At 51.5% G+C, this 12,685-nt stretch overlaps 1 protein-coding gene across 15 annotated transcripts in view; it reads right to left on the bottom strand.

Moving 5' to 3' along the window:
- CES5A (carboxylesterase 5A) overlaps positions 1 to 12,685 on the bottom strand; it is a 193,188-nt gene that overhangs the window by 15,009 nt on the left and 165,494 nt on the right. For 11 of the 15 annotated variants that reach the window (XM_037141535.2, XM_053663280.1, XM_053663271.1 and 8 more), the window contains 5 exons: positions 11,014 to 11,283; positions 5,668 to 5,797; positions 4,305 to 4,509; positions 2,187 to 2,325; positions 584 to 717 (listed from right to left, as the gene is read on the bottom strand). In XM_037141535.2, coding sequence (XP_036997430.2) covers positions 584 to 717; positions 2,187 to 2,325; positions 4,305 to 4,509; positions 5,668 to 5,740 — 551 coding nt within the window. In that variant the 5' untranslated portion in view covers positions 5,741 to 5,797; positions 11,014 to 11,283. Of the gene's footprint in view, positions 1 to 583; positions 718 to 2,186; positions 2,326 to 4,304; positions 4,510 to 5,667; positions 5,798 to 10,962; positions 10,994 to 11,013; positions 11,284 to 12,685 lie in introns of those variants that run through there. The other 4 variants (XM_053663272.1, XM_053663277.1, XM_053663279.1 and 1 more) reach the window with 3 other exon arrangements.

The raw sequence follows: 12,685 nt of genomic DNA, 5'->3' as shown, positions 1-12,685 counted from the left end.
ATGCAGTGGCATGACTCTTCCCAGGTGAGCACTTGAGGAGCCTTGAGATGGGGCCTCAAGGCAAAGATTTTTAACTGCTCACATACTCTGGGTCCTCACCTTCCAGGGCACAGGGCTGGGCTGCAGTTCCCCATCTCCCCTGCATTGGGTATGGCCACAGATGGAGCTCCAGCAAAGGTATATGAACATAAGTGATGATCGCCACCTGCAGGCTGATCAAGGGACCACCCTCACAGTACTCTCCCAATCTCTTTCTGCACCTGCTGGCCAGAGGCGGGGGTCCCGGCCTTACAGGGGGGCAGAGCCCCAGACGGAGGAGTCCACGTGCCTGACTGGCCATGCAAAAGGACGTCTGCCCATCAGGAACACTCGTTAGATTTCATGGGAGTGAGAAAGCGATTTCTATTGCTCGACAACCTGGGGTTTAACCTGTTATAGTTGCTAAAATGCACTAAATAATTTGGGTCAAATTTGTTCAGTGTCACGGAAGGCTCACTCCTCCTTGGGATGCTGGACACTGAATCCCCTGTGGCTCCTACACAGCTGCCCTTCTCGGGGGCGTCAGTTACTTGGGGACACTCACTTGAAGAAGCCGAACATCCCTAGCCGGTACTGGGTAGTCACGACCAGCACGTCCTCGTAGGCAGCCAGGGCGGACCCATCGAACATGGAGGCTGAGCCAGTCTGGAAGGCACCCCCAGGGAGCCACACCATGACCTGAGGAGGGGAGAGGAATTTTTCGGTCGGCCTGCAGAGCACCCAGACCTCCTCCTTGTGCCTGAGGGGTCCTTCTTTCTTTATGAAAATATCAATGTCTCACTTTCATTTCCAAAAAGCACCAGAGGCTTTGTCTTGTGAAGAAGGCTCAGGGTTACACATGCAGGCTCTGGCATCTGAGTAGCTGGGTTTGATTCTGAGCTCTGCCACTGACTAGCTGTGTGACCTTGGGCAGATTACTTAACCTCTCTGAACCTTGCTTTTCTCATCTGTAAGATGTGAAAAATAAAAGCATTTCACTTATGAGGATACCACGAGGTTGAAAAAACATTCTGCAACTTGAAAATGTTGGCACGTTTCAAGTGCTCAGAATGTATTAACTAAATACTGAATTTGTGATTCACAGGGAGACAGAAATCACTGTGTGCCGTGTAAGAGAGCAAACACAGCTTACGCTGTTCTAAGGCCGTTGTCTACCTAGAGAAGAGAAGAAAGGGAAAAGGGAAGAGGAGTATGGAATCTTTACTATATTGACTAGAAAAATTGGGACCGGGGAACAAAAAACATTGTTCAAATGGTATTATCACTATTTATATTAATAATGAATCCCCTCCACTCTCCTTTTTAAAGGTCGTATTAAGGACTGCAACCCTTGGGGCAAGAAGAGAGAAGAAAGCCACTGAGGAAAAGGAGAGCTGAACAACGCATTGGCTTTGACATGAGCATCTGCCACTTACTGTGGGCAGAGTGTGGAGTGGGACCCTTCTGCGCGCCATCCCCTGTGCCTCAACTTCTTCATCTGTAGAATGGGCCCAATGGTCCTGACCGCCGGGGTCACTATGGAGGTTGGATGAGATGCTACACTGTACCTAGCAACTGTCAGACATCAACGGTTGTTGCCGTTACAAAGCAATACAGTGGGTCTCCCCTCACACTGGTGTGGGGCACAGAAGAGGATGATGGGAGGGTGTGGCTGAGAAGTGGATGGTAGACTGTGCCTTTTTCCTCACTTATACATGGGATTTCTACATTTTTAAATGGAATGCTCCACATTATTACCTATCTTCATTGCAACAGAAAAAATTGGAGAATGCAATTACCTTCTTTAAAAAAAGGTTTCCCAAGCAAATAAACAAACAAAAAAAACAAACAAAAACAGAGTCCTTTTAAGCAATGTCTTTTCTAAATGTTTACGGACCATCAAATACTTGACAGAGCAGGGGGAAAAAAAAAACAAAATGAAAGTCAAAGACCCAAATCGCTGCCAATAAAGAAGCAATCAGAAAAGGAAAAAAAAAAGTGGATCTGTCATTAGAATGACTTTTTAAGGAAGTTACTGACACATCAACGGAACATTTCCCTTTTACCCAGCAGGAGGCTGGGCCTGATTCCAGACCCCCAGCCAGTCTGCCTGGGGCCCAGCCCAGGGACCTGCTAGCCAGAGCGCCCAGCCCAGCACCCAGCCTTACGGGGAGCTTGGCACCAGTGTCCGCGTGAGCTGGGGCGTAGATGTTAAGGTATAGGCAGTCTTCTGACACTCCCAAATTGGGGAAATACACCTTGAGCATGTGTTCATATGAGGGCAGCCAATCTGAGTTCTGGAGGCACCTTGGAAAAAGGGAGGAGAACCCCCCAGAGTTGCTGTCAGCAAACCTGCCTGGGAGGAGCCAGCTCTTGTGACAGCGAGGAGGCCTGGTGGTCTCGTTCACCTGAACAGAAGGTGCCCATGGGGAATCTGGACACAAAGTTAATAATGCCCCCCCCCCCGAAGGCACAAACAAACAAACCATGATTCTCTTTGATTTGGTTCCTGGGTAGGAAAGTACACTGTGCACAGTAATTATACCATGAACCCCCCGCACCCACCCCTGCCTACACCCACCGTCATAATTTAGATACACGCCTGAAGACTCAGACTGTTTCAGCAATTCTCCAAACTGCAGAGGTCGGGATGCTGGTTGCACACCAAAGGCTTTGCCCTGGCAGCTCCCTCTCCTGCCCCCAGAGGAACAGAAGGCTGATTCCCCAGGCGTTTCCACCAGGAACCAAGTGAAGTAGGTACGCAGAGAGACTCCTGCACCCAGACCTTTGCTCAAGCCAGTCCCTCTGCCTGGACTGCTCTCTTCTACTACCTGCTTGCTCGTGTTCTTCCCTCTCTTTCAGATTCAGTCCAAATGTTACCTCCTCCAAGAAGCCTTCTGAGATTTTTCCAGTTAGACCACAGGTATCTTTGGAAACACCTGCGTATGTTGTGGGTTTTTTCCTTGCAGTTCTCCTAGACTTGCATGTGGGTGTTATATTCCTCAACTCAACCATGAGCAGCTAGAAGCCTAAGACTCTGTATTGGTCCCCTAAGTACCACACAGCCCCTATCACTGAGCCTGATACATAGTAAGATTAAGTGACATTGTATATGTGCATATTTCTACAAATCACTCAATTAACGCTAGATTTTTGATAGAATCATACACAGATTTGCTGCAAATCCACTCCGACAAGTTTTATGCCTGTTTTGCCCCTTTGTAGGTTGTATCTCCTCATGCTCTCAACAAAGCCGTCTCTGACCATGCCCCTCTCAAAGTGGCGCTGGGGGGTCTTTGTGCTTCCTCAGCTCCTTCTCTGATCCCCTCTGGCAGCCCTTGACACTCTTCATCTTGCTTGTCATTATGGTTTATGTCCCCACCACCGCTACCAGTCTGTGGGTTCCTGAGGGCAGCTACGCCTAACCCACCGTGGTGTCATTCAGGGCCTCGTGGAGATCCAGTAATTGAGTCGGTTCTTAACAGACAGGAGCTGAATGAATGAGTGAATGAATGAATGAATGAACAGATGAGTTTCCAATTAGTATCCTCAGTCCCTGGGCCACATGGGGTCTTCTTCTGTGGCTAAGGAAGCTTCCTGGCAGCAGGGTACTCCTTCTGCCTGGAAGCCCAATGCCAGGTGTGTGACCAACCATGAGAACTTGACAAAATTTGGCAGTCAGAAGATTCCTGGGGGTTTCCAGGCCTCACTTCCCACCTAGTGCATGAGGCCTCTCCACAATTCACCGGGAAGCTGGTTGCCTACCTAAGTGTGAAAATTTGCAGTGACTGGGAGCTCCTTACCTCCCAGTCCCCGTGTCACAGAGACACGCTCCAGTCGTCACTCCACGGGTGTTCACGGATTTTCCAAGGTGGGCCGGGCTCTGGGCCGGCTCTGTGCTGACTGCTGGAGCTGACCTCCCCACAGGGTGATCCTCCCTCTACCGCCCTGGTCTGTAGTCTCCGTGGAGACTGAGTCTAGCTGGGAGGCCACCCAGAAACACTGACAGTCCCTCCCTACCCCACTGCACTCAGAATCTTTAGAGAGCTTTCAGACCATACAGTCTGCCAGGCCCAGGGCTGGAGGTTCCAATTCGGGAAGTTCAGACGGGAGTCCAGGGGAGCTGCATGTTCTAATGACGCCGTGTGGTCACTGAAGCCACTTTGGTAGTCCACCCCCTCCTCCCTGACACCCCTTCCCGTTGGCCTGCACGGCCGATTTTCCCCTTCAACGCTCTAATCCCACTCCCAGTCGCAGGCCACCCATGGGACCAAGCCTGGTCTTACAATTTAGGGTACGAAGTGGCGTCTCGGAAGCCATTCCAGGGCAACATAGGCTGTGGGTTCGCAAATCGCAGGGGTCCTAGAGGGGGTGCAGCAAAGGGGACCCCGAGGAACATGTTCACAGGCATGGCGCTTCCCAGCACGGTGGCTTGCTTCCCCCGGACCCATCCCAGCCTGGTGTTCCTCACCGGGGCTTCTCCAGGGGGCCCTGAGGGAACACACGGGGAGGAATCAGGAATCGGAGGCGGACAGCAATAAGCTGAACTCAGAGCTCCCCCAGGTGGGGGCGCTCTTTCTCTGCCAAGAAACTGTGTAACAGGAAGTATCTGGACTCCTTCTGAAGGAACCCAAGCCCACTGCTCCCTTAAAGATTGCCTGAGCAGTCACCTGCATCGGAGCACCAACTCAGTACCTGTTAGGAGCACAGCACCGAGCCACAAAATTTCCCCTGGGGACCTCGGGAACCCGCCTCCCTCCTGTGCGCAGAAGCCTCCCTGTCCTATGGGACTGAGGATGCAAACCGGGCTCTGCAGACCCTGGGACCACACACAACCACCTGGCCCAGAGTTCTCCACACTTCGTCACTGTCAGACCCACCAGCACCGGGGTCTGTGCAGCACCTGTATGGCTACCGACATTTTAATTTTTTTTAAGTTAAATTTAAAGAAACTTTTCACATTTACTTAGAGGAATCTTAAGCAATAACATCTCTGGACTTGTGGTTTTGCTGAATTAGGTATATGCTTTCGAGAATGCATGGAAGTAAACATATCACAGTGAAAATAAGAAATTCTCATGCAGATGCTGTCTGAAACCATCTGGTCTTCCTCCAGGGGTTGGGGGTGAGACCCCTCAGCCTGAGAGCGCAGGCTGCTCGGTTCCCACAGGGAGTCTGGAGCTCCGAGAAGGGCACGGCCCAGCTGTGGAGTTAGCAGGACCTGGGTGTCTGGGCACCACCTCTGTCAACGTCACTTCAACAGGGAAGGTCCCGCCCGGGCGGCCAGCACCACAGAAGCGCAGGCTCTGCCCCACACGCCTCCCCGGGGCCCGGGACAGAGGGCTCCCCAGCGTCCCCCACAGGGTGCAAGCAACTCAAGGGTCAGGACTGGGGTTTTCTATGCTCTGCCCCTGGGGCTTTCAACAGCACCAGGACATTGACTGGTCAGGTGCCCTGACCATCAGGTGTCCTGACCAACACCTAACCATATCAGGTCAGGTGCCCTGAGGTTACTGTGGAGCCCTCCAAGGGCCCCCGGAGACCTCTGAGTGATCATTTCCTTCCCACCAGTGGAAAAATCCTCCACGACAGGGAAATCCCCCCCCACCCTGTCTGCTGAGATTCCTCCTCTCCCACTGGGCGTCTCACCCTCCGTGGCAGCTGCGAGGACCCAAACAGCCCAGATCAGGGTCTGGCCTGGGTGCACCCACTCCCCGCTCATCTGGCCGGTCCGCCTGCACTCCCGGACATCCACGGTGGCCGCTGGCCTCAGAGGGCTCTGGTCAGGGACAAGAAAGAGCTGCCTGTGAGGAGACAAAGGCTGAGCAGACAGACTCAGGACACAGGACTGGTGAAGAATAGCATCGCACCAGGATTCAGGAGAGGAATTAGTCAAGCAAGACCTTCCTGTTCTGATTTACAGATTAACTCTTGAGCTGGGGAACAGTCAATTGTTAGGCTTTGGGCTCATAGAAGAGAACTAGATTTGAGATCAGCGAAGCCAGAGACCTCAATTCGGGTGCCTTCAGGGGGCTGGAAGGCAGCAAACAAACAGCACATGCAGCTGGCCCAGGGGAGCAACAAGGAGTGGTGGGGACTGTGGAAAACCACACACACACACACACACTCTGTTTGAAGGGGCAGTGTTCTCAACCTCAGTGAATGTTTGCTTTGTGACAAAGTAGCGAGGCCAAACCAGAAGTGTACAATATTATTCTGTTTTTAAATATGGCCTCAATGAAAACAGTCACGATGGGAGCCCTGTGCATTATTTCTACAGGCTTGAGTTTAAACATGTTTGTTGTCATTGGGGTCAAAGATTTAGGGCTGTTTAGATGAGATGGGGCGCATTCGGGGTGGGGTGACTGCAGACAGACTTAAGGTGTTTTAGACATGGAAGCACTCAGCACGTGTCCGGGCCACAGACTGGGTGGTCAGTAGGGTCTGCTAGATCGGAACCTAAAGACCCACCCACACTCTGTGCTTTAAAAAGCTTTCAAGAAGAATATGACTCACTTTCCTGCCTTTCCAGGTGGGCCCTGCCTATTACCGCCACCCTGCCTATTATGCTTTTGCCCATGGCCTTGAGGCCCTTCACAGGGATCTGGGTTCCATCCTGACTCTTCCTGAGAATCAAGGGTGTCCTTGAGCAAATCTTTCCTTTCCCCCTGGGCCTCAGTCTCCCCCTTTTGATGAGAGTTGTGTCGACATTTTAGGGTTAGGCATTCCAGAGACCCAAATATGAATGAAGTGCCCAGACTGGCCAGAGAACCCTGAGTAGGACAGAGAGGCGGAGAGATTCCTGAGATGAGGAAGAAGGATGCTCCAGGGCAAGGGAGCGGCAGCGAAAAGGCACAAACTGCCCGTTCCGAACAGCATCTCCACGGGCCCTGTGCACCAGGGGCTTCGCTGTCCATTTTGTCAGCAACTTGGAGACTTCTTAGACTATCTTCCTGTCCTAGCCCTCCCCGGTTGCCACCAAAAAGACACTCCCTGCCCTACAACCCTGTCCCCCCATCCAATCAGAAATAGTATGAATCGCCTCTACTGCAACTCACTCAAGTTATTAAAGTGCCTTCACATGTACTATCTTATTGTCACATCTCCCCCTGCCATGCACACATTTTAGGTGTCTTGTTTCTCCAGCTTTTTATCCTCTTAAGTCCAATTCACCTGCCACTTCTTGCGAGACTCTTTCCAAGATTCCCCCAAACGCACTAACGCTTTGCTTTTCCGGCCCCTCCTGTTCCCTAGTCAGTTGGGTACATGATGGCCTTCCTCCCTGAGAGGGCCGTCTCTTCCACCCATGTATCCATCACAGCATCTCCCATGCACCCTGGTATCTGCCCAAACTCGGTCATGGGCCTTCTAGCTTCATGTCTGAGGCTACATTTGTCCCACTCCCACTACTAACTTGACCATCAATATACATAAGATTTTCCTTTATATGGACCTTTAAAAACACTGTTCATTTTCAAAGTAATCATTACATATCTACTGCAATGAGGACAGTGTTTTGAGATCACCTCTAGGATCTTGATGTGCCCATCAGCAGCACAGACCAGTGGCCTGGATGGTCCCTGAGAGCCATGGACCTCTGATGGGTCCTCTCTGTTCTCCCACGTTGCCCTGAGGGAGACACCAGGATGAGAGAGGACCTCAGTCCAAGGCCTGGCTGAAAACATAATCGACCCCTGCTGGTGGACAGTGGAGATCAAAGAGAGACTGAAGGAACCCTGAAGGCATTGGAGCAATGACAGTGACCTCAGCATGGAGACCAGCCTACAGGTGGACAAAACAAAGAGAATGCTCTGGAGATGGAATCAGGTCACTGGGCAATGCCCCTCACACCCCCCATGGGCATCGGGCTGGATCCCTAGAGCTTCCTCTCATAACCTTTCTTCAAGTTCAACTCGCATTCATGTTAAACCAAATGTACTAACAGGATGTTCAAATCTTTTCCCATCTAGTTCCATCCTGTCATTCCCGGTGGCTGTATCACTGCACCCCCATCACTACACCCATCACTGCACCCCATCACTACAACCCATCACTGTACCCCATTACTACACCCCCATCACTGCACCCCCATCACTGCACCCCCATCACTACAACCCCATCACTGCACCCCATCACTGCACCCCCATCACTGCACCCCATCACTGCACCCCCATCACTGCACCTATCACTGCACCCCCTTCACTCCAACCCCATCACTACACCCCCATCACTGCACTCCATCACTGCACCTATCACTGCACCCCCTTCACTCCAACCCCATCACTGTATCCAGTCTTTGGGAATTACCTTTTCCTCTCCTAAAATGTTTTGCTTTGATTTCTTCACCTGGTGAAATCCTACTTATCTTTCAAGACCTATGGAGATACCATGTCCTCCATGCAGAACTCTTCATTCTCAATGCTGGAATCATGCTCTCCTTTCCTCCTGTACATTTGGTTGATGTCTCTGCTATAGTCTTTACAGTACAATGTCTTGTAGCAAACAACACAGTGTGGTATCAACAAAAAAACAGACATACAAACCAACAGAACAGAATGGAGAGTCTAGCAATAAACCCACACACACACAGACAACTAATTTTCTATAAAGGAGTCAGAAGTATTCCTTGGGGAGTGTTGGGACCTCCCATGGAATTTACTGAGTAACTACAATAATATGTTCAAGACTTTGTGAGCAGGAAGGTGGGGGGGAAATGAAGCATAAATTGTGCCCTAGAGAGCTTGGATTCTGATGACGGAATCACCATGCAAATGCAGGTAACGAATAGAAGCTAGGATGTGCTAGCTTCTCCGACTGAGATTTGGACAGGTATAGGGTACAAAGAAAGAAGACGATTAGCTAAGGCAACCCAGAGAACACACGCTTATTTTTCTCCCTTACACTTAGAACTGTTGCATGAATGGCTCCCAGCCCCTGGTCTGGTCCACTCCACAACTTTAAGGGTGCTTTCTCTCCTACCCTCCCACACTGAGCTTCAAACCATGACATCTAACCCCAAGAAAGCTGCAGGGCCATGTCCAGGGAGGAAAGGAGCTTCAACCCCTCTCAGAAGGAAGGTCAGGAATAGGAAAGGGCTCTGCTCAGGTAGGGCAATGAAGGCCCCAGGAACACTCCACATCCCTAGATCAGACCCCACCTCCCCAGGCTGCACCCGGACAAGACCGACCTGCTCCACACTCGTGTGCAAAGAGCTCGCTGCTCTGCTCCACCTTGTGTCTCCAAGGGATTGCTAAGTGCTCTGCTTGCCCGAGGCCTTTGCTGAGAGCATCTAACTTCCAGGGACCACTCCCAAGGTCCTCGGTGACAACCCAAGCACTCTGAGGCCTGCAAGGTTGATGGTGCTGAGGCTGAGAAACCTCGGGCTAAACCCTACAATAGAGCCTGTATTTGACACGTATGTATGACTTATAAAAACAGCGGTTTCACCCAATCCTTATCGGGTTTCTGTAGATTTTGATTTAAGAGTCCCAAAGTGTTCTTCCACATTGCAAACAAACTTAATCAGATCTAAACCTCTCACTGTGCAGATGGCAAGAATGTGTCCCAGAGAAGACAGGGAAGTTCCCCAGGGTCACACAGCAAGTGTGCTGGATCCAGACCTAAACACGGGGCCCTGAGCCCCTGCCCACCCTTCCTGTCCACAACAAAAGCCTGAGCCCACGGCAGCTCAGTTCTCCTGCCACGGGACGTGGCTTCTTCCCAATCTGCTGCTTTGCTGCTGGGCCCAGAAGTTGTTTCGGAGAGGGCTGCTTTCCACCCAAAACTTGGGCTGACATTCATCCACAACTCAAAAGAAAATCTGTTTGCTTAAAAGGGAAGAAAAGAGGAACAAAAGAACCTTATCTCCAAACAGCCATGCAAAGTGAGGCCAGCTGCTGGGAACTCGGCGGGATGAATACCCACTCACGTTGTCGCTGGAGAGAGAAAAGGCCTAAGAGAAGCGTGTAGAGAATGACAAGGCTTCCTTCTCCAGGAACAATAGCTTTGCCTCGGATGGACAAGAAGCTTTTTACTGTGAAAGAAAGAGCCCGGTGTCATCCCATAATAAAGCTGGACAGGGGCCTCCGGGAGTCCAGGGGAACTTGTCCTCCAGGAAAAAATGAAATTGTGATGCCACAGCCACTTCGAGGGGTCAAGGACACACAGCCTACAGCAGAGCTCTGCTTGTCAGTGGGGGGAAGGACCTTGGAGATTGCCCAGGGGGTGAGACGCAAGCCAAGTGAGGCAGGTTTGGGGTGAAGAACCAGAATCCAGCTTCCCCTCACTCTGCGTCCAGAAGCCAGGGTGCCTCGAGGCAGACCACATGCCACCTTGAACGTAACCCACAGACACTCATTTTCGTACAAGGGCACTTAAACCCCATCCGCCCCATGCCTTGCCCAAGTTTTATTGAAACACTTTTCTCACTGAATAATGGGGAAACTGAGGCACAAAGAAGGGGAGGGGGCTCGCCTGAGTCAGGGGAAGGGTTTCTGATTTCTCCCATTTCCCACGAAGGGAGGGGAAAAAAAGCCAGCAAGCGAATACCTTGTCAGCAACCTAGTCAAAGTTTGTTCGCTTGTTTGTTTTAAGGTCTACTATAAAGTTAAACCCCACAGAAACAAAATCCACGTAGCTGCTGACCACATGATTTAGGAAGCAGACTCCCCATCCTCAGAAAGGGAGCCTTCCTCTTACAAGACGCATCCGAGCCTCAGCTCTGGCCTCTCCACGTTTCCTACTGATGGAGGCCTCAGTTGCGCCCCTGGTGCACCCACGCCCGCCCCAGCCCTGGAGGCCTGAAATCACCTGCTGGGACCCGAATTCCTTCTCTTCCCTCTGCCGGTTTCCATGGCGAACACTTCCACCTCCCATTTCACATGCAGGATTTTGGCCAACCCCAGGTATCTTGAAAATGATTTTTCTGACCCCACCACTGCTCACCCTCTTTTCCTCTTATAAACCGATGGATTTTATTTTAATTTCAAGGCTTACAATTGCATGGCCGCTGTTCTGGGACTGTCCGTCTTTTGGCACATGGCTTCAGCAGCCAGACGCAGACCAAATTCCTCATCCACCTTCCTTTCAACAGAGCAAGAGAGAAGCCTTGGTGAAGACTGTGATGGGGAGCGGGGGAGTTCACTCTCGAACGAAGCCACTTCCCTTTGATCTCAGCCCTTTGATTGTGCCTTTGACCGCTGCGTCCTGCTTTGATCTTTCACCTGCCAGCAGCCACCAAAGATTTTCCACGTCCTCTGCTCCGCTCTGTGTGGGATGAAACAGAAATTTCACCACCTGGCAGGCTAGGGGAGCCAGTGGCCGGGCACGAGACGCATGAACATCCACCCTCCCATGGCGACTGGGCCCTCTGGGAGACTATGGCCAAGGCGGGCATAGGCTGGGCAGTAGAAATTTTCTGACGTGCTGCCCTCTGTCCAGTTTGGCCAAGTTCCCAGCAGGGCTACCCTCCACCTTCAGGTGGGAGGTGATGGCTCTTCACCGACCCCCAGAACTGCCGTCCGGAGGACCTGCTCAGAGGAGACATGATGATGAGTGAAAGAAGACATCACTTCGGCTCCTTCTTCCAGCCTCAACCAACAGTCTGTGAAATCGCTGTCTCGTCAAACCCTTCCCCGAAAAGGTTCCCCACACTCACAATGGAGTAGGGTTATGAGGGGTGCCACCCACAGCTGTCCGAGTCCTGGGCCCAGTGAGGTCTGGAGGAGACCCAGAGGACCAGAGGACACAAAGTGTGGCCACTGCCAGATGCAACTTATACCCCTTGGTTTATAGGCAAACGTGAAGGGCATCACCTGGATTCCCACCTCCCCCTGTTGCCTGAAATGCCACTGGAGATTTCTTCTTTACAACACAAGTGCCTTGGAGGAGGGTGAGGGGTAAACCTCAAGGCTTTTGGATGAGGAGGGTGAGTTTTTCAGACGAGAAGACTCCAGGTCAACGTGGAAGTACTGGAAGGAGAGGGCATTCTGGGGGTGGGAGATGAAAGAAGAAGATGAGGCAACAAAGACTAACCGCCTTTTTTGCAATTCTGACACAAGGTCCACCTAGAGGTGGGCCATGTTACAGCTATGCAGTCTTCAGTCTGAACTAAGACCCCTCTGGACGCAGAGCCCTGTACTAGGACCTGGTTTAAAGATATGCAGAGAGCTTGGAAACCTACTGTGCTCCCATACCTGAAACAAGCAGCAAGTTCAGCTCCTGAAGCCTAAGGGGAGAGATGAACTCCTCATGCAAGGTTCCCAGGCTCCGGGACCTGCATCTTGGCTCAGGAAAGCTGCACTATCTGCCTGGGGCTGTGGCCCATCCTGAGCGGCTCGTCTGAGATGGGGCTGGACAGGCATGGGGCACCCTGGCAGCCAGGACTTGTCCGAGTGATTTGCTGGCTCCATCACTTAGTTTGCAATATCTGTATGAAATCAGACCCTCCATACCCCATTATGAAGCCTGGATCTAAAATGGGAACCGAGGGAGCTGAATGAAAGCAACACACACACACATACACACCCACACACACAAACACTCAGAGAGTGATGAGCACAGAGAGAGAGAGGAAAGAATATAAAAACTCTCACCAAAAACTCTAACACACACAGTGTCATGGAAAGGCAGCCAACAAACACAACAAGTCTGGAAATTACACAAGCAA

This window comes from Artibeus jamaicensis, unplaced genomic scaffold (genome assembly GCF_021234435.1).
Source record: "Artibeus jamaicensis isolate MK-2021 breed Jamaican fruit bat unplaced genomic scaffold, CSHL_Jam_final contig_3152, whole genome shotgun sequence".
NCBI classification, from domain to species: domain Eukaryota; kingdom Metazoa; phylum Chordata; class Mammalia; order Chiroptera; family Phyllostomidae; genus Artibeus; species Artibeus jamaicensis.
Note: the sequence above shows the minus strand (reverse complement) of the source record. Positions and strands in the feature narration are given on the sequence as shown.